Source organism: Manis javanica, chromosome 8 (assembly GCF_040802235.1).
Source record: "Manis javanica isolate MJ-LG chromosome 8, MJ_LKY, whole genome shotgun sequence".
NCBI lineage: Eukaryota > Metazoa > Chordata > Mammalia > Pholidota > Manidae > Manis > Manis javanica.
In genome coordinates this window covers 123,893,843-123,915,539 of record NC_133163.1, presented here as the reverse complement: position 1 = coordinate 123,915,539, position 21,697 = coordinate 123,893,843, and the positions used below count along the sequence as shown (strand labels likewise).

Sequence of the window (21,697 nt, the reverse complement as noted above, 5' to 3'; positions counted from 1 at the left end):
TCCCAAGGCAGAACCAGACAGCGCCCCCAGCACCTGTCCAGACAGACCAGAGTTTCCGGTGATGCTCTTGGCACTGTGTCCTTTCCGGAAGCCTTGGGGTGGCAGACAGGGAAACCGAGGCTCAGAGAGCCGGAGGGCTGATTAAGGTCTCTCAGCCCCTGGAGGCTGCTGCCCAGACAAAACAAAAACCAGGGCCTCAACCTGGGTCTTTAAACCTCCCATCTGGGCCTTTACAATCCTCTCTCCTGGTTCAGCCACATTCTTCCAACCTGAAGAGTCCATCTAATCTGGAGACTTGTGGGGTCAGTGCCCATGAGGCCTCAGGCTGGGCTGCTCTCCCCAGGCTCGTCACCTGCCCACCCCTCCCCTGTGGCCTCCCATCCCCCAGCGCACAGCCCCCCCCAAGCTCCGTGAGGGCAGGGCATGGACTGGGAATCTGATGGACGTAGTCCTGTCCTGAGCCTGGGGAGCCCCTCCTGAAGGTCTGCGGCTGAGGGGCAAAGCCCCCTCTGGGCCGGGTCTGCAGTGGGGCTGGAGTGCTGGCGACAGCCCTGGGGTTCCCGTCCTGCTTCCTGCCCACACCGTCAGTGGGCCCGGGCTCCCTAAGTCTGTGGCCTCTGAGAATGGCCCATCTAGGGCATCGGAAGGGGGACAAGTGGAGGCAAGCAGCAGGGCGGCAGGTGGCAGGCCGGGGAGCCCAGCGGCTCCACTTCCTGTGGGCAAGGACCCTGGTGCCTGCCTGGGGGTGGTTGCACAAGCCTTCCTGTGCAGGCCCCAGGCTGCCTGCCCGCCTGGTTGGGGCACCAGCCTACTTCTCCTGGTGGCTACGGCCTCCCACCGGCGCTGGCACCCCTGCTCTCAGGCCTGCAGGGCCCTGGGGCTGGCGAAGGGCTGGGCGGACACCGGGCCCCGCCTCCCCAGCGCTAGGCCCCGCTGCTCCTTCCTCATTTCGCAGCTTGTTCGAGCCCCAAACAGAACAGGTTGCGCCCTTTTCCTCCTCTGGCCGGAGGCTGCCCTCGGAGGCGCTGCAGGCCCTGGCAGGGAGGGGTGGCTCAGCAGCTCTGTGGGCCCCCCGTTCAGCCCTGTCTGTGGTAGGAGAGCGAGGCTTGCGGGGGCAGTTGCCTGAGGATGATGCCCCAGCTTCAGTTCAAGGATGCCTTTTGGGTGAGTGAAGACATCTGGGGCGTTGAACGAGTGGAATGGGTCCCGGGAGGCCAGCTCAGCTGAAATTCCCTTTGGCAGCTGATGGGGATGCAGCCCCAAGAGGGAGGGGGTTTCTTATAAAAACAGTGGTCCATTTTTGGTCTTGATTATTGTGGAGGTGGCCTGGGCCACCGTCTCTTCCGAGTTGGAAGATGAAGGGGGTCCTCATCCCAAGGAACGGATTTCTCTGCGAACTTCTCCGCTGTGGACGAAGGGCATCCTCGGTGCCCCGGGGCTGACGTCTCTGCGCAGCAGGGTCTACTTAGGAGGGTCTGATACAGAGTGAGAGCTCTGGGAGGCGCTCTGAGGCCAAGGAGGCGAGGTCTATGGGTTTGGGGACCAGGCGGGCAGACTTCAATTCAGGTATTACCTCTGCACCTTAGAGGCTGGGCCAGCCATTTCACTTCTCTGAGCCTCATTTTCCCCGCCTATACGGTGGAAATAAGTGCTGATAAACTTACCAACTGAACAGGAGGGTCAAACAGCATGAGCTAATGTGACAATGTCCCCAGCCCCTTGCTGGCACGCCGAGTGGTTCATTCTCTTCTCCTCACCCAACCCCAGTCACCCAGAGGATCCTTAGGGGTCCTCTGAGGAGGCAGCAGGGCTGGGCAATTTCTGGCTTTCTTAAATTCTGCAAAGGTGCACGTAAGTCCTTTGCCCACAAAAGAGCAGCACCTGGGGCTCCTGAAAGTGAACAGGCCACGCACCCTGCAAGCCCAGTTTTGAACCCAGATCCCCTAAGCTTTTTTCCAACTGACCCTTTATCCCATCTGATTCTCAAGTGCTGCGTATCTCCAGGGGCTCGGGGGTAATAGCAGGGAGCTCTCTGGTGGGGGCTGGAGAATGTGGCGTCCCCCCAGCTCCACAGGGGAGCTCTGTGGCCCTTTATTCAGCCTGCTCAGCTTCCGCAGGCCACTTGGCTCTCCCTGGGGCCTGCGGCCAGCATGTGAATGGCCTACTTACGCCCTGCGCTGACCTCAGTGAGTAGAGGGCTGCCTGGGGAGGGCGCCCTGTGTCTCTCTGGGCCTCTGTTTCCCCATCTCGTCAAGGAGGGGGTGGAATCAGCCCAGAGAAGCTTATGGAGGCAGACTTGGTGCAGCTCATCAGATGCAGCACCAGGCCGGCGGCAGCTGGGGCCTCATGAAGGAAGGGGTGCTGCCCTGGGGGAAGGGGGAAGTCACAAATGAGTCACCACATCTCTGCTCTGGCTTGGAATGCAAAGTTGGCAGAGGGGTAGGACCTAGAAACCTGGGGTGCTCTGCAGCTAGGGTGGACGTGAAGACCCTGAATGTTTTACCTCCAGGACATCTGCCCCAGCCCGGAGCCCTTGGCCACCTTCCGTAGGGCAGAGCTGGGGCCAGGAGCAGACCCAGGCAGGGCCTGGGCAGCAGGCGGTGCACAGGAGGGAACACGGAGAGGCAGCACTAGCAGCAAAAAGCAGCCCCTGTGGCGCCTTTCTGATGATCACCTGAGCCACCCACACACTGCCCTTCCTGCGCCTGAGCCACCGGGGCCGATGGGCATCCCACCCACGTGGTGTGCTTGTCTGCACCTGAGCCACTGTGGCTATCGTGACCTCTAGGTGCCTCCACTGCCCTGCTGCGGGCTCCCTGGGCCTCTAGGGAAGGCCAGAGCAGAGTGGGAGAGGAGCGGCCAGCGGGAGCCTCTCACACCGAGCCAGGCAGATGCCCCAGAAGGTCAGCTCAGGGTCACTGTCACTAGGACTCTGACTGTAACACCTTTCCCGATGCTCAGCCCAGCCCAGGCCAGCCTGTGAAGGAAACTAGCACTGGGCACTCGAGACGTGCCAGGCACTGTTCTCAGGACTGTGCATCTAATACCTCACTTAAAATGGTGAAACAAATGCAGCCGTTCTCCCAGTTAGTCAGAGGAGGCAGTTTCAGCAGAGAGCTTGAACAGTTTGCCCAAGGTCACACAGCTGGGGTCAAGCCCTGGCAGGCTGGCTCCACGGCTGGGCCCTCACCCGGGGCGTCTCATCATCTGTCGACATGCCTGATCACTGGATCTTTGGGCCACACTGGCACAATGGAAGGAAAAATTCTGTCCTTCCTACCTGTCAGAGAAGCGAGAAGATCAAACAAGGCTGACAGAAGTATTTTGAAGCTCAGTTTACAGACAGATCTATAAAACAAAACAGTAATCTAACTGCAGTGGGAGTGTTAGAGGCAGAGCCCAGTGTGCCCCTCTGTCCTCCCCCGTACCCCAGACCGAGGCACTGTATTAAACCCTGCAGCCTGGCAGCACTGCTTGAAAATGAGTGGTCTGTAGTAGCGGAAGGAAGCCCTTGAATTAGGAGGATCATGTCCAACACCACAGCCCTGCAGCTCTCCGGCAGCCGCAGCTGGCCCGACACGGATGAGGCAGCTCTGATTCTGGCACTAGCTCATAGTAAGGAGAACAAAAGTGGCTTCTGAGGAGCTAAGGGCTTACATTAAACCTCATGCCCCATAATAGTCAGGGCCTGTGGGCTCTGACCTTATCCATGAGCCTAACAAGCTTTGTGGACTTTTAAACTCGTCTTAGCAGGGGTCTACATGGAACCTGATACACATTTTGTGACTAATGAACATTGGTGGATCTGAACTGTCAGAGACAGTTTCACAGGTAGCTGGTAGCCTGAGAGCGGGGGAGGAGACAGAAAGATTATAAAAAGCAAACATAGAGGCTCAGAAGCGGTGGGAACGTTCAGCGTGTGAACAGACCAGTCCTGTCCCTCAGTAGGCCTGTTGTTGCAGTTTTGTCAGTGTGGCCGCACGGTGTTTATTTATAGCCTGCTTTTATATGTGGCAGGACATTCAGATGCAGGCAGGGGACGGAGGCAGGGACAGGCCAGTCATGGGGAGGGAAGGGATAATTTGATTTCTGTCGTGACACGCACAGTGTTAAAGGGTATCATGGCTTGGCAGGAAGTTTGTGGCTGAGCCTCAGAGCAGGGCCTGAGGGAGACAAGGTTGAGGCTGAGAATACCCAGGCTGAGAGGGTCTCAGATCGCATGTGTCTCGCCTCAGCACCAATTCAGGGATCAATGAAGCCCAGAGAAGGCAGGGTCCTGCCCACCCCACCCCCCAACACACACACACACACACACACACACACACACACACACACACACACCATCGCCTTGCACACACACACACACACACCCCATCACTTTGCACACACACACACACACACACACACACACACACACACACACACACACACACACACCATCGCTTTGCCAGGGTCTCTACTTCAGCACAGCACCAGCCAGGCAGGGTATGTGTTCAGTCAGCATTTGTAGAATAAATGAATGAACAACGAATTCCCCCATGACCCCACTGCCTTGCTGAACCTATTTTCTTCTTCATCTCGCTTTAGTTATATTCTACAAAATTTGTTGATCAGGGTTCTCTACTAGGAGATCTTGAGATCCCTGAGCCTCATGTCCATATCCAATCAGATGAATGAGATGGTCGTGTCCTCACGGAAGTCAGTGTCCAGCGCTGAGGTTCCCTAACGACTGGGCCAGGTGTGGGGCGCCCCAAGGGAGCAGAGCTCTGAGCTGCACTAAACCTCCCTCCCTGCTAGGCCCATACATCCAACGGCCTTTGCAAAGACATCACGGGATATTGTTTTAAGAGGGACAATCTAGTTTTGGACCAGGTTTTACTGAGACCTGCATCCTATCCCTTTGGGGGTCATCAAAAGGGAAAGGGCCTTTGGAGGCTGAACCACATATACTCAATGACTTCTCAGCCCTGTTTTGGTGGGAATCACGGAAGGGGACGGGGGGACGGAGAGAACAGGCCTGAACTTTCCCCTCTGATCAGTGGTCACATCCTTCCCCTCTGAAGCTAGGTTCCAGCTTCATCTGGGAACCCCTGGACAGAGCTGGGAGAAGCTGAGATCCCCAAAAGACAGAGAACAGAGGAAGGTACCGCTTCCCAAGCCCTGGTAATAACTCACCAGGGACGCACAGGGGCTGAGGCTGGGCCCGCCCCTCCCCCACGTGCCTCTTCCCCTTCCCGGTTATGAGCCTTTCAAGTTCTCCATTTAGGAGGCTACAGAGAAGGGGACTGGTAGCCCCACTTCGGCCTCTTCCCCACCCAGGACCTGCCAACGATGTCCCCAGGGCCTCACAGAAGATCAGGAGAGGCTGGTGTTCACTGGACCTATTCTATTCTGGGTGCTTAAAACTATGTATGTATCATCTAAAGAAACAAAATAATTGATTATAATATATTAAAACGGAAGTGGGAAACTAGAATAAAAAGGAAAAAGGCACCCTTAGCCTCACCACAGAGACAGCCATGTCTCCCTAATGTGGTTTCACACAGATCCAGCAGACTGTGTACATCGTTCTGCACTCTCCCCCACCTATTCTTCCGGCATTTTTAAAAATTTATTTGTAACTGTGGTAAAAAATGCCTAACATCAAATTTACCATCGTAACCATTTAATTACAGTTCAGTAGTGTTAAGTACTTTCCTGCTGTTTGGTGACACCCTGCCCCTTTGCCATGTAGTTCCGTTGGCACACGTGTGGGTGTGATTTCCTCATCTTCCGAATGCCGTTGTAATGACTGCATTATTCACCTTGTGGATTTGGTGGACAGCCTATGATTTATTTATCCAATCCCCTATTTTTGGATATTTAGGTTACTGCCAGTTATTTACTATTCTGGACAGTGATACAATGGGTAGATCTTTGTGTATTAAGGTTTCCACTTGAGAATTATGTCTTTGGGTAGACTCTCAGAAAAGGAGACATTCCCGGATGGGTAGGGCCCGGTCTCTAGTAGGTGACACTAGCAGCCACTTTGGAACCCCTCAAATCCTGGCTGGACAGAAGCCTCCTTGTACAGGGTGGTCAGAAGGGCCTGGGAGGGCTGGGCCTGGAGGGACTCTGCCGGGAACGGAGGCCTGCTCAGGCTTTGTAGGGGGACTTGCAGCAGGGCAGGCCCCTGTGGCCTTAAAGGCCAAGTATGCCGGGTGCTGAGAAGTGGGTCCTCCTGAGCAACAGGGTCTTGTGGGTGGCACAGGGGTGGGAGAGGGAGGACGTGGCTGTCCTGAGCTTGCAGCCACCACCTGCCTTCCAAGCACATCCCTGGCCATGGCCGTCAGAAGGAATGGGGACGGACTCTCTCTCTGTACTAGTGGGAAAATTCTCCAAGACATGGTGTCAGGTGTACAAAGCACACATGGTGTGTGTGGTATGTGACCTGCCATGAAAAGTGGGGGAAGTGAGCACGTGTATTGGCATTGGCTTGTAGTCACCATGAGAATCCCTGGTGGCACAGAGAACCAATCAAAGTGGGGACATTTTGGGGAGGTGAGAGAGAAGAGCCTGAGGGGGTCAGGGGTCAGGACTGTATATTTTCACTATGTACTTTTTTATACTGTTTGGTTTTTGAGCCATGTAAATGTACTTTTTGAAAAAATTAAATTATATAATTAAAAATGAAAAAGAGGATGTTTAAGTTCTGTGAAGATTTTTCTCTGAACCCAGCTACTTATATCGTCCCCAGAGGAGCAGCGACAGTGCCCGTCTCCCGAGTGCCTATGGGGAGCTGGGCACTGGGACAGTCACTCCGCCCGTGTCCCTAGGCCCGCCCCCCGGGGAGGGGATTACCAGTGTGCTCCCGTCTGCAGCGCAGGGGCCCGGGCTCTCCCCAGGAACTCCCCCCAGGTCTGCCAGACACCCTCGCACTCCGCCCTTGAATCTGAGGACCCTGGTTGGTGTGTTCTTGGCTCGGTCATGGCTCCTGGGGGACGCAAGAGCGGTCGGTGTGTGTTACTAGTGGTCTCTATGGTCTTTGGAAGTAGGGTGACTGTTCTCTCTTCCCGCTTCGTTTTCTGTAAGTGAACACAGACCACCTATGTCATTAAAAGGAAAATATTTTAAAACAAAACTAAACAATTTCTGTTTTCAAAGCTGGATGGCATTTCTAGGTGAAATCTGTGGTTCAGTATCATTGCCTCTTCCGCATGCTCTGCGCACTTTGTGGTATGTGGGCCCCCAGGACCCGAGGACTTCGTGGGCAAATGGCACTCCAGGTGGAAGAAATGGCACAGGCAAAGCTGTGCCCATTCCACAGGGCGTGGCCAGCTGTCTGGTGTTAGGAGGTGGCAGAGGCTTGTGGTTATGCTTGCTCTGCTTTTTCAATACCTGCAGATTTACTGTAACACCTGTAAATTTTACAGAAATACCTGTAGGATTTACTGGCTGCAGTGTCTGGGGTCAAGGCTATAACCCACACGTTCAATTTTATTCTTGGTGGACAACAGCGTTTGCTTCTCCAAGACCCGTTTGCACTCCAATTCCCAGGCACGTGCACGCTTTTCCCCGTGGCTCCTGGCACCTGTAACAGCTGGGGAAACCCTGGTGTGGAGCAGGAAGGCCTTGCTTGGGCTGTGAAGCGTGGATGAGGATCTGGGGGATCGCAGGGGGGCAAATGGTGCTCCAGGCAGAAGAAACGGCACGGGCAAAGGTGTGGAGGGAGAGTGGGCACCCTGAGTTTGGAAGGCGGCCTGCTGGCTCAGGACTGTGGAGGGTGACTGGCAGGAAGGGAAGGCCCCAGTCGGACTGTGAGAGGTCCCGACTGCCGGTAAGTGGCAGCGGAGATCCTTCCTTCTGCCTCTTGTCACCTTCTCCAGGGCCGTATGGTTCTCCTCAGGCAAAGGGGCCTGGAGGGTGCAGGCTGTGGGCGGGATGCCCTCCTTCCCCACCCGGAGCCTGGCTGATGCCACAAACCACACGATGGAGGGAAGTTGGTGTAGGAATGGAAACTGCCTGGCCTCCAAAGAGAGAGAGAGAGTAGCGCCCTGCACGCTGGGGCTGCCCAGCCAGGCCTCCCCTGGGCCAGCTCCAGGCGGCCCCTCCCGCACAGGCTCCGCCACCCCCCAGACTCAGAGGGCTACAGGCTTCCTCGAGGCCTCACTGGCCCCCCACCCTCACTTGCTGGTGCACACATATATGGGGAGTTGGGTATGCACTGCAAGGGTGAGCCTCATATGTAGATCTTCCTGTTCCCAGAATGCCTACCCAGCTCTGTTCACCACTACACATTCCACCATTGGAGAGTCATTTCTATGGCTTCAAGTGACAAGGTGTGTTTAATTCCAACAATAGCCCTGAGCAATTGATATTCTTATTCCCACTTTACAGAGAGAAAACTAAGGCTTAGAGAGGGGATGTGGGCCCAGGGATGCCACCCAGATGGACTTTGGGGAGTGCTGCGCTAGGCCTGGCTGCTACCTTCCAGGCCGAGACTAGAGAGTCCTTTGGGGTCAGTGGTGGAGTGCAGAGGTGTGCTGAGACCTGGCACTCTGAGCAGTGGGGATGGGGCAGGCAGGCAAGTGACAGCCCTTTCCACCAATGTTGACAGGCCACCCACTACTGGGCAACAGGAAGTGTCGCTGGAGCTCCAGGAATGAGCAGCCAGGGTGGAGACGGGGTGGCCAGATGGGACTCAGGGCTTCCCAGAGGCAGAAATGAAAAGCGAGAAGCTGAGCCATACTTGGCAGGAAGCCAGGGAGTGCTGGGCTGAGTCAGGAGAGTGCCGGACACGTTCAAAGAACGACGCAAGGAGGCTTGTGTGGCCGGGGAAGAGAGGCTGAAGTGGGGAGCAGTTGGAGGTGAGATCAGAAATGTGACAGGAAACGAGGTCTCGCAGGGTTATTTCTAAAAATCCCGATTCCCAGGCCATGCCCCAGGCTGAGCACACTGTAATTTTTGGTCAGGGGCTGGGCATCAGTATTTTCCAAAATGCAGCCAGGGTTGAAAACCATGGGTATAGATGACTGTAGTGATTCTGGGTGCATTGCTGTTGCTGATAATGAGAATACATCTGGATTTTACCATTTTTTGAACTAGTTTGATTCACTTGTGAATGAGTAGAGGGTAGAGGTTTTGTTTAACTTTATGACCTGATACAATTACTTCTTTTATTGTGGTAAATATATATAACTAACATTTACCATTTTAAACACTTTAAGCATGTATTTCAGTGGTATTAAGTACATCCATAATCACCACTATTTCCAAAACTTTCTCATCTTACCAAACAAGCTCTGTACCCATTAAAGATGAACTCTCTGCTTCCCTCCCCTCAACTCCTACTGCCAATCTCTTTTCTGTCTCTGAATTTGTGCTGGAACCTCATATAAATGGAATCATACAATTTTTGTCCTTCTGTATCTGCCCTATTTCACTTAGCAGAGTGTCTCTGAGGTTCGTCCATGTTTTAGCACGGGTCACAATTTATCCCTCTCATAGCTGAATAATATTCCATTCCACACATGAACCTCATTTTGTTTATCCACTCATCCGTTGGTGGGAACTTGAGTCGCTTCCTCCTGTTGTATATTATGACTAAAGCTGCTATAAACATGGGTGTGCAAATGTCTGTTTGATATTTGGGTGTATAAATTTTGGGTTCATTATTTTGGGTATATACCCAGGAGTGGTATAGCTGGGTCATACGGTAATCCTATGCTTAACAACTTGAGTGGCTGCTAAACTGTTTTCTGTAGTGTCTGCTCCATTTTACATTACTCTCAACAATGCATGAGGGTCCCAATTTCTCCACAGCTTCACCAACACTTGCTATTATTTATTTTTTAAACCACAGCCAGTCAGGTATGAAGTGGTATCTCATTACGGTTTTGATCTTTGTTTCCCTAATGACTAATGATGATGAACATTCTTTCATCTGCTTATTGGCCATTTGTTCATCTTCTTTAGAGAACATCTATTCAAGTCCTTTGCCTACTTTTGAATCGGGTTGTTTGTCTTTTTGTTGAGTTGTAGATTTCTTTATACACTTTGGACATTAATCTCTTATCATATACATGATTTGCATATATTTTCTCCCAATCTGTTGATTATCTTTTCACTCTCTTGATACTGTTTTTCAGTACAAGATACTCTCTTGACAAATTTTTCATTTGATGAAGTCCAATTTATCTGTTTTTTCTTTTGTTGACTGTTTTTGGTGTCATGTTCAAGAAATCATTGCCAAATCCATTGTCTTGAATGTTTTCCCCTGTTTTCTTTTCAGAGTTTCACAGCTTTAGCTCTTACATTGAGGTCATGATGGTCACGATCCATTTTGAGTTAATTTTTCCTTACGGTGTTAGGTAGGGCCCAACTTCATTCTTTTTTTTTTTTTTTGGTTTTACAAGCTTTATTTCCATTTTAGATCCATCTCTCGTTCTGACCACATACACACACTTATTTTGAGTAGACTTTTTTTTTTTTTTTGAGAGGGCATCTCTCATATTTATTGATCAAATGGTTGTTAACAACAATAAAATTCTGTATAGGGGACTCAATGCACAATCATTAATCCACCCCAAGCCCAGCTCTCGTCAGTCTCCAATCTTCTGAAGCACAACGAACAAGTTCTTACATGGTGAACACAACTTCACTTTTGCATGTGGATACCCAATTTCCCCAAACCCTTTGCTGAAAAGAATGGCCTTTCCCCATTGAACGGCATGGACATCCGTTCATCGTTGAAAACCGCTCGACACATGTGAGCGTTTACTTCTGGGCTCTCTGTTCTACTCCTTCGGTCTGTGTGTCTGTCCTTACGATGGTACCACACTATTCTAATTACTGTAGCTTTGTGATAGGCTTTTAAATCAGGAAGTGTGTGTCTTCCACCTTTGTTCTTCTTTTTCAAGATCGTTGGCACTTCAGGGTCCTGAGTGGAGGTGTTTTGTGTCGTTCCCATTTTATGGGTGGGGAGACTGAGGTGTGGGTCTTCCTGATGTCGCCCGACCTGGACTGGCCACCGGTTTAGAAGCCCCCCTTTCCCCCGTGACTCTCCTGACCTGGCACTCACACACCTTCTGTGAAAGGCCACCCCCTGGTTCTGCTGGGCTCCTCCCGATGGTCGCCCCATCTTCTGGTCCCTTGGAAGGGCTTCCTCAGTGAATCGCAGAGGCCCTGTAAGAAATCAATGTCCTCTTCAGCCTGTCCTACCTGGACCTGAAAGGCCTGTGAAAATCAGGACTTCAGACCCCTGACACCCACTCTGGCAGCCACTGAGCAGAGAGGGCCCCTTCTTGGTCTCCTTCTGAACATTTTCCCTTCATCCGGACCAGCTCTGAGCCAATTCTCCCAGACATGGGGACCACAGGTAGGCCCAGGAGGCCAGCTGGGGATGGTCCACGCAGCGGGCCGGGGCCATGGACAAGGGCATCAGCTCAGCAGGCTAGATGAATGTCCTCAGAGCCGTCGTGAACGGTAAACACAGTGCGGGCTGAGTGTGGAGGCCTGCATAGCACAGGCAGCACACCAGTAGGTACTGTGTTGTTTGCGATGATTCTCACTTTGACATAGACTAGGATAGAAACCCCATGCAATCCAGCAACAGGTGTGGCTTGATGCCAGGGCCACGGAAGACCAGCGGCCGAGGCTAGGCATTGGCTCTGAGTGGGAGCTGCCATGAGGCTGCTGGAACTTCACCTGCTTCTCAGATAACCCCCAGGTTAATCGCAGCTTCAATGAGGGGTGGAGCTTCACCCCAGAGTCCAGCGGCCTTGGTTTGAGCCCCTGTTGATGTGTGGGTGTGAGAGGCTGAGAGGGAAAAGTAAACAGCAAATGTCCCAGAGAGCACAGGGTTCCCTCAGGGAGTCCCAGCTCTCCAGGACGCAGGGGCAGCACCTTGCTTTGTTGAGAGAGACATTTCCCCACAGCGTGGCTCCAGCTGGACGCACCCCAGCTGTGCTGGGTGGGGGAGGGCGGTTTCTCAGTCTCCCACACAGAGCCTTTACTCGCAGGGTCCTGTCTCTGTCTCTCCTGTTGCCTTTACAACCCAGCGCCCTGTTTTGATTCTCCCACATTCGCCGTGTGGCCCTGGGGAGCCCCTCCCACCTCTGAGCCTCTGGTTCTTTATCTGTATTAAGTTGATTTCCGTAGTTAGAAGATAGAGATGTGGCAACATGCATGTTAATGGCCTAGTAAGGGGTTTCTGCTCACTCCTGCAGAAACTCACAGCCACAAAACATGACCCCCCATCTCAGTCCCCTAAGGACACAGGGTCCGAACACTCTTCCCACTTTGCAGATGAAAAAAATGGAGAGATTGGAAACAGCCAGTTCACATAAATGTCACAGTTAGGATTCAAACCCAGCCTTCCTTTTGTATTTTATTGGTTTACTTTTACTTAATTGGTAGTCATCACCACGGCCACCATTTTCCAGGAACTCACTGAGTGTCAGGGCACCGTTTGCTGGGCTCCTACAAAGGTCATTCCATGTAGTTGTCAGAGCCCCTGGGAGGCGGGTAATATATTCCCACTCATTTTACAGGAGAGAATCTGTGCTCAGGGTTCAAGCGACTTGCCTGAGGTCACATTGTCTGTGTGTGTGGAAATGGGCAGGACCAGAACCCAGTCTCAGAGCTTTTCCCACAGGCCGCTGCCCGAACTCCCTCAGGGGGCAGTGCTCCATGGGGCGGCCCGGCAGTTGTAGGGAGGGAGAGGTGGGAGTTGGGGAGCGGGATGTTGAGGGACAGCACTTGGAGCACCAGTGCCAGCCTCCAGTCCCTGGCTGGTCACACTCCAGCAAGGAGCCCTGAGAAGCTGGCCACGGGCAGGGGATGGACAGCGCCTGTCCTTGCTGAAGGGGTCAGGGTCTGGGGCTTCACTTCTCTCCTCCCCTCCATCAGCCACCCCTGGGCCCTCCGCCCTCCCTTCCCCCCTACCCTCGTGCTCAGGCACTGGCATCTGTCTCCTGCTAGATCCTAGCCGGCCCCCACTGCCAAGGCAGCTTGGCAAGGCAGCACAGAGGCGCTGTGTGACTCACGAAGTCATCCATCTTGCTGAGCCTCAACTGCTTATGTGTAACATGGGTCAATAATAGCACAGCCTTGGCATTACTGGGTTCTCTGAGGATCAGGAGTGATAAGGCACGGAGGGTGTTGGCCTCTACCTGTCTGCCTCCCACTCAGCTCCCCGCCCCTGGACCTGGGACTTGGGCCTGTTCCCCGTGCCTCCTGGGAGCGCCCCACACCTTGCTCTGCCTGACCCCCGACTCTCCTCTTCAGACCCCTGCTCCAGCCCCCCTTGGTCTCCCGCTGCTTCCTTGCGGCCTGCACCTCAGAGCCCCAACATCTCAGAACTGAGGGGCTTACTCCTACCTCCAGGCCTCTGCCCACACTTGTGTTCACTCCCCATCCTGCCCCTTGTTCAAACTTTTCTGTTTTGCTTTCAAGGTGGAAGGAGGGGTGTTGTGGGGGGCCTCTAAGGCTTGAAGAGCAGAGGGAAGCAGGCGGCCCTTCACAGGCTGCAGGCCAGGCAGTGCGGTAGGGGAGGCCTTTCCTCTGACAATCCCAAGGAGGCCAGTCAAAAGAACAAAGCTTTCAAGCCCCGGAAGACCTTGGCCAAAAGCCTGCACACCACACGACTGCTCTTCGAGCCTGGACAGGTCATGTGACGTATTCATCCCTGCTTTCCTCCAGCGGCGCCCTGTGGTCTCTGTCGCTGACTTAAGGGGCCCAGGCACAGGCAGTAGGTCCTTTTCTGGTGCTCAGTGCTGCCGCCTCACCAACTACCCAGTTCTGGGAGATGCCTCAGAGCCCCTGTAAGTTCACAGGGCTCTGACAGGGCCCCCAGAAGGCTCCAGGGTGACCATCAACCACAGGCCTGCAGGATCCCCACCACTTTGGGGCCCAGCCAGGACCCAGGTCAAGGGGCCCAGAGATCTCAGGGGCCCAGCCCGTGGGCTGCTCGGCTGTTCCGGTGAGGGGCCCCGTAAGGGAGGCCGTCAGACTGCGGCTCAGTGCAGAGCCTCAGCCCCCTGCAAACTCATTTCTGATCTCAAGCTCCTGTCTGCGCAGCTGGACCCAGAGTAGCTCGTCTAATCGCGTTCAATGTGCTTTTGTTCTTTAAAAATAGGTCCTTTTTTTTTTTTTGGCCTTCTTTGCTCTTCCTCTGACATTTATACTGGGCCACCTTAGAAAAGCTGTCAATCCTCTTACACCTATCTGCTTCTGCATGCACCGTCCAATCCTTAGGGACACCGAGACACACAACAACTAGTTCAGCTGGTCATCTGAGCTGGAGTCCTCCCCACAGAATGCCTAACCTGCTTACAAACCACTAGTGATGGGGCAGGGCCCTCTCCGCCTATTGAAGCAGCTCTCCCGGGGCTCCATGTCTGGGGTCACTTGGCTTTGGGAAGCCTTCATTGTACTGATCTGGGGTTGGCCTTCCTGTCTCTGCCCCTGTGAGTCCTGGTTTGGGCCCGTGGGGATACCAACCATGTACCCTCTGCTCTGATGACCCCACAAAGGCCTACACGTGACAGTATTCCTCAAAGGTTCCTCAAGGGCCTCGGCTTGGGGCCTTCTGTTTACCCAGCCCTCTCCCTGAGATACTCCAGGTAAGCCGCTGAAGTCTCTGGTGCCCATCGGTCTACCGCGGCTTTACCTGGGTGTTGAGGCCTTTGGCTTCCTCAATTTGCCAACCTAATGGTGGAGATGATCCCCACTGTGGGGTAACAGCTGTGGGGCAGTGGAAAGAACCTACTCACTGACCCTCTTTGAGCCTCAGTTTCCTTATCTGTACAATGAGGATCATAAAACTGTTGTGAGAAGTGGAGGGGATGAGTTGGCCTGGCTTATTTAAAGGTGCCGAGTGATGAATCACTGAGTCGCAAGCCAGTGGTCTGGTCCCCTCCATGAGGCACCTCAGAGGCCAGCAGACATGAAGCTGTGTCCTCTCAAGGGCCTCCCTGAGGTGCTCGTTCAGCCTTTGTCCGATGTATTGGCCAAGCATGGCTGTGCAGGCGCTGGGCACGGGGACCCAGCAGGGAAACAGACCCTCCTCCTGCCTTCATGGGCGGCCTTCTCAAAGTCAGTGCTGGCCACCTCAGGTCTCCTGATGGTCCTAATGGTTTGCTTTTCGGTCCACAGAGGACAGTCAACAGTGAATAAGTAGGTGGTGCACCGGCTGCAGAAGCCCCTTCTGCAAACTGGCGTGGGAGGGGAGGGCAGAGCAGCCTGCACCCTACCGCCCAGTAAGGGTTGTTCAAAGTCGCCGTCCTGGGCTTCTGGGGTGACAGGGAGTGAATCTAGTCTCTGTTCTTTCTCCACTCTCACCAATGAAGGGGATTTTTAAATAAAAGATTTAAAAACAAATGAGCCTATCAACCCAGAAGCATTTTTAGACACTAGAAAGTTTTTCGACTCAGATGGTTAGCATTTTACAAAATGGTGTTTGAGTTGGGTAGGGTGCAAGCAGGAAACTTCATTTTTCTTTCTTCCACCTTCCAAAGCCACTATTAGCTCCTCCTTCCCCCATCCTGGGCATGTGCTAAGCTTTTCTATGTAACTCAGTCCAGTTCAGCCTGAGAATACAATTTCATTCCTGTGCAGTTGAGGGTTTCCCAGTCTCCCAGCTTTGCGTTGGAAGCCTGCGATGAGGAGAGAACAGGGCTTGTTTCTTCACCTGCCGTGTATTACCCACGCCCCCTGCCAGCTGCCTCTGGTCGTCTCCGCAGATGGAGCTGGGCGTGAGGTCAGTTACTCCAATGTCTTCCAAGCTGGAGCTGCTGTGGCTGAGGACAGTGCACAGGTGACAGATGTCCACAGGTCAGCCCTCCGTCCCCCGGGTACCTCGTTAGGTCCTGCGGTGGCCTTGTGCCCCCTGGAGCACCCCACTGCTCTGTTCCTTGTTGCTGTCCGCTCTGACCCACCCTCCTGAGCCGCACCCAGCAGTCTGCCCCACACAGCCTCTTTGGGTGCTTCTCCCTCCCTGTCTGGCGGTGTTCGTGAGCAGTCACAACGTAGTTCTTTCCCACTACCTTCCATGGCCTCTGCTTGGTGCCCAGGAAAAATACCAGTGCCAGTTCTCAGAGAGGCCAACCCCTTTGGCCTCCCAGGCAGCTCTCGCCCACCTCCTGACTTCAGAACTGTCTAAGGAAGATGAGCCACCGGGTGCCATGGCCTCCAAAAGCCTGAGCACATACACGTCAACCCCTGCTGCTGGAAGGACCGTCTGAGGTCACTTCATCACTCTATACCCATTCACACTCAGAAAGGCCCAGAGTGGGTGAGGGGCTTTACCAAGACTATCCAACCTATTCCTGGCAGATAGGAACTGGGCCCAAGCCCAGGTCTCTCCCCCTGAGGTTGGAGGTTTAGCTGTCGTCGGATGTGCTTTATATTCTGGAATTCTGTGTAAGGGGGCCTTGAAAAAGGTTCTGCAATCTTTTAAATGGATTCCCCTGATGGGGGAGGGCAGGTGTGGGGGTCGTGGTGGGGTAACTTGCTTTTTCTAGCCCGGCCACAGCTGTGGTCTGTCTGGTGGGAGTTGTGGCAGGAGGGCAGGGAGAGGGCAGGACACGGGGAGCTACCACTTGCTGAACCCAGCCTCTTGGGGCTTTGCTGAGAGGCGAGGGGATGGAAGGTAAAGAGCCAAGATTCGCTGTGGAGAGCTGGGTTCAAACTTGGCTGTGCCCTGCCGACACCTCGGCAGGTCGGGTTCCTCATCCGTAAAACAGGGACGGTGCTCCTGAGCCCAGCAGCCCAGTTAGGGCACAGTCTGGCCTCGCGGTCATCATCTCATCTGTGGCCACTGTTTCACTGGCTTCTTAGGTCACTCCGCCAGGGCTGCGCTCTGGACGCTCTCAGGGCCGGAAAAGGGATCGGCCTCTGCCCCCACTTCCTCGATGAGGAAACCGTGTCCTAAGAGGGGAAGTGCTTGTTCATGTCCTTGGTCTCTGTGGCCCAGACCCTGCAGCCACCGAGAGTGATCTGGGCAGGAAAAGGAGGAAGTGGAGGTGGGCATAGAGACTGCTTCTCTACCCACCCAGCGGGGCATGGCGGGGCCTGGGCCAGCTTACAGGCCTGCACAAAGGCTCCCACCAAGACCCACCCAGAGAGGGAAGCAGGTGGGCTGTCCCTGGGCAGAACAGGGCACCCAGGCCTTCCCCACAGCGCCTTAAGATCGAGGCAAGACCACGCTTCCCCCTGCTCACGGTTCCCCGAGGACCAGCCTCAGGAGCTTCCACAGACACCCTGCAACCCCTGTCCGGCCCCTCCACGGGGAAAGGGGAGCCCAGAGTAGCCACACAGTGTGGGGGGCAAGACCTCGGAGTCCCACATCTAGCTTGCGTGGGCCTCTCTTAGGGGTGACTGCACCTGCTTGTCACCTGGCCCCCTCCTGCAGGGTGCATTGTCTTAGGGACATGAGGTGAGGCAAGGCCGCTGCCTGCTGGCCAGTTCTCATGACCATCTGCGGAGCCAGCGTGGCCCTTCTCCAGAGACGAGGCCCTCTGACCCAGCCTGGGCACAGACTTGGCCCCTGTGAGTCCGTGTTAACTGAATGATAACCTGAAATACAGCTTTGGTTTACGATGGAGAAAATCTGAATAACCATTTTCAAAAGTTATTTTTTAAATCATTTTTTGGTGTTTCAAAATGAAAATCATTGGTGGCTGCCTGTTGAATGACTGATCAAGGTCTGTGGGCTTGGGGCAGGCTGACCTGGGCGTGGGCTGGGCTCTGCCCTTCACCAGGGGACTCTCCGTGGGCAGTCCCTTCCCCTCTCTGGGCTGTCCATCACCTTTAACTTCCCTGGTGCGCGGTGTTTTCAGTAGGGAAACAGCTGTGATGTCCTTGGTGCAGCACATGGCAAGTGGACTTGATAAATGGCAACCGCACAAAGGGCAAGGCCACAGACAGGCTTCTGTGACACAGGGCATGGGTGGCAGGAGGGGGTGAGAGACCCTGCCTTCTGGTAGCTTCTGTACTGTGGAACTGTCAGCCCAAGCCCAGAAATAAGGGGGACCAGCAGGGGGCCCTTGGTAGTAGAGGGTGGACTTCGGGGGGTGAGGCGGGGAAGACCAGGGTAGGGCCCCTGGAGGGGGTGATGCTGGTGCTGGGCCTGGACCTGCAGAATTGACTGGTTAACTAGCTGAATGATTGGCCCATTCATTTCCTCAACAGCCCATGGAGCCTGACTGCCCAGCTCTGAGCTGGTGGTGGGAGTGGAGCGGGGTGAAGGACTGGGGATGGTCCGCTGGCACCACTGGGGCCGAGAGCAGGGGCTGGGTAAGGCGCCCGAGCCTGCAGGCCTCTGAGGGCTTGAGCTTCTGGGGACTTGGTGTGCAGGGCCCCGTGCTGCCTTCCGCCTCCGCCAGGATGGCCAGCAAAGGTTTGGTTTTGTTTCTCTTTCCACTCTGGGGTGTCCCCTAGAACAGAGGGGTTCCCCTGGAGATTCAGAGCTGAGCGCAGGGCTCGGAGGGAAGGCCTGGGTGTCTTGCTCCGGGGCTGGGCTCCAGCTGGTGTTGCCCTGCCCAGCTCGCCACCATCGGCCTCAGAGGCGTCCTGGAGGGATGCCAGGGGCCCCGCAAGTTCAGATTCTTGCCCTGCCTCTGCTGTGTGACCTCAGGCCGGTCCTCTCTTTCTCTGGGCCTCAGTCTCCCTGACAATGAGGGGCACTGGACGAGACGCTCCTCAGTTCTGGTGGCCTGTGGAACTCGGCCCTGAGCGCTGGTGTCCAGCTCAGAGACACCCCTCATGGGGGAGGCAGAAGGCTGAGGTTCCAGATTTGTTTTCTGCCCTGGGGGTCACAGTCTTCTGCCCTGCAGTCTAGAGGGAGGACAGAGCAGGCGCAGGAAGCGTGGTGGCTCCCAAGAGCCACAGAAATGGGAGCCTGCCCCAGTCATATTGGCCTGGACATGGGGGCTGACACCTGGCCCAGGACAGGCCCGTATGGGTCGGGACACGACTTCCTCCTTCCTGGGCACTGAGTAGCCAGCCAGGCCCAGAAATACTGCTTGTCACTCTGTGGGCAGCTGAGCTTGGGCCTCAGGAGATTCTAGTGGTGCTTATGGAAGAGGGTGGGAGCTGCAGTCCCGCGTGTCCTGCTGGCCTGGAGTTTGCTGCAGGTGGGCTGTACCTAGAATGGGGCCGGCTGGAGCAACTTGTGATATCTCTGCCCTTCCTTAAATGTCTGGTTCTCCTTAGACCTTGAACCTGTCTCAAATGCCTCTTCCTGCAGGAAGTTCTCCTTGATTTAGAGTCATCCCCTGCCACTCCCCCACATCCACAGCACAGCATTTGAGGGGAAGTATGAGGCAGGGAAAGGAGTGCTACCAGTTTTTTACTCTGAGCCAGGTTAGACCTGCCTCCGTCACATGTGTGTGGCCTTGGAAAGCCCCCCGGTTTGCTGAGCTCTGAGATGTGGCTATGATGTGTGCAGTCAGGGTGCAGGGACTCTTCCCCAGCTTCTGAGGTTTTCTGGTGTCTGTGAGGACAGAAAAGACAGACGAGGTGCTAAGTGTCAGGGCTTGCTCCGATTTGCAGCTGCCTAACCAAGCACCGCGAGTGTGTCGGGGGCAGTCCTCCCTCAGGGATGCTTGGGGAGCCGGGTCAGGTAGGGCGCCCAAGCCTGTGCTGCCCACCTGGTGCTCCTCCACCTTTTTTCAAGGAAGCTCTCCCGCCCTTGGCAGTCAGCCATGCGCGCAGTGCCCTGGGAGAGCTGGGAGGAGGCAGCCTGGGCGGGCATCCACTCCCTAGACCCAGCGATGTCCTAGGAGACCCTCTGTCCCCATATAGTCTTCAGGGACTCCCTCCCTCCTGCAGCCTCCCGCACCAGCAGCTCAGAACCCACTCGGGGGCTGAGAAGGAAAAATCAGGTCAGTCAGGAGCACCAGGATGGGCTGAGCACACGCCTAACGGCAGAGAGGCAGCTCTGTCCTGGAGAATTCTCCAAGATGCCACTCTCCCCACCTTCCTGGGTAACAGGTGCACCTAGGATGTGCCAGGTGTGCTAGGCGAGGCATAGATCTGTGTATGCACCTTCAGTGCCCACCTCGGAGAGCCCAGTGTAGTGTCGGGTGCACAGTTGTTGATCAAGAAACAATTGCTGATCACTGCACTATTTACAGTAGCCAAGAAATGGAAGCAACCTAAGTGGCCATCAGTAGATGAATGGATAAAGAAGATGTGGTACATATACACAATGGAATACTATTCAGCCATAAGAAGAAAAGACATCCTACCATTTGCAACAACATGGATGGAGCTAGAGGGTATGATGCTCAGTGAAATAAGCCAGGCGGAGAAAGACAAGTACCAAATGATTTCACTCATATGTGGAGTATAAGAACAAAGAAAAACAGAAGGAACAAAACAGCAGCAGAATCACAGAACCCAAGGATGGACTAACAGTTACCAAAGGGAAAGGGACTGGGGAAGGTGGGTGGGTAGGGAGGGGAGGGAGAAGGGGATTGAGGGGCATTATGATTCGTACTCGCAGTGTCACGGGGAAGGCAGTACAGCACAGAGAAGACAAGTAGTGACTCTATAGCATCCTACTATGCTGATGGACAGTGACTGTAATGGGGTATGCGGTGGGGACTTAATAATAGGGGGGAATGTAGTAACCACAATGTTGCTCATGTGAAACCTGAGCATAAGATTGCATATCAATGATACCTCCATAATAAAAAAAAGAAACAATTGCTGCCATGGTTGCCGAGGCTGGGTGGTATAAGATGAAGAGCAGGGACCCAAGCCCAACTGCCTGGGTTCAAGGCCAGGGCTGCACTTTCAAACTGTGTCACCCTGGACACATTGCACTCATCTGTGTCTCAGTCTTCTCCCTTGGACACCTGAGACAATAGGTTATTTAAAAAGCGATGGGAGTGAGCAACGCCGGGCACCCCAAGGCGATCTGGGGGCCTTGGCGGTGGCCCTTCCCGTGGCCCTTCTGTGTGGGAGCTGATGAGCCCTGTGTTGTGAGCTCTGATGCCATGTGGTGCTCACTCACACACCTTACAAATGGGGGGCCTGTGTGAAGCCAGGTCCTGGGAGATGGAAGCAGATGGGGAGGCCAGGCCCCGGGGGCTGGAGAGATTCTTTGCCTGGTGGAGGTCAGGGGGGCCTTGCTAAGCTGTACTCTGTGCCCCCAGCACACACAGCCCCCTCATGGCCCTCCTGTGGACCTCTGTCCTCTGTTACAGTGCAGAGACTTCACAGCCCACACAGGCTACGAGGTGCTGCTTCAGAGACTGCTGGACGGCAGGAAGATGTGCAAGGACGTGGAGGAGCTGCTGAGGCAGAGGTGAGCACCGGCGGGGCAGGCAAGGGCCCGAGCCCGAGGCCCCCGGCCCTGCCAAGCTGCTGTCAGAAGTCAGGAGTATGACTCTCCTGGTTCCCCCAAACTGGGCGCCTGCCAAGTGGGCAATAATCTGATGTCCCTTCAAGTGTGTCTGTGTCTGGCCGACATTCATTTAGAGAAAGGGCGGGGGCTGAACGTGAAGGGGGAGCAGAGGCTGGGCGGGTCCCTCCAGCTCTGCCGCAGGCGGCGGTCGGAGGGACCCGCAGCCGGAGCAAGCGGAGAAGTGGCGACCATGCATTGTCCTTGCAGGGCCCAGGCAGAGGAACGGTACGGGAAGGAGCTGGTGCAGATCGCCAGGAAGGCGGGCGGCCACACCGAGATCAAGTGAGAAGTCGGGGCCGGAGC

At 54.8% G+C, this 21,697-nt stretch overlaps 1 protein-coding gene across 5 annotated transcripts in view; it reads left to right on the top strand.

Moving 5' to 3' along the window:
- Window positions 1-420: 420 nt before the first annotated feature.
- PSTPIP1 (proline-serine-threonine phosphatase interacting protein 1) overlaps window positions 421-21,697 on the top strand; it is a 39,412-nt gene continuing 18,135 nt past the window's right edge. For 2 of the 5 annotated variants that reach the window (XR_012120816.1, XM_073212222.1), the window contains exons 1-3: window positions 421-1,164; window positions 21,195-21,295; window positions 21,602-21,676. Coding sequence is in view for 4 of the 5 variants with exons in the window: in XM_073212222.1 (XP_073068323.1) it covers window positions 624-1,164; window positions 21,195-21,295; window positions 21,602-21,676 (717 nt within the window). In the remaining variant the exon portion in view is untranslated. The remainder of the gene's footprint in view (window positions 1,165-21,194; window positions 21,296-21,601; window positions 21,677-21,697) is intronic. The other 3 variants (XM_017669412.3, XM_037010210.2, XM_073212221.1) reach the window with 2 other exon arrangements.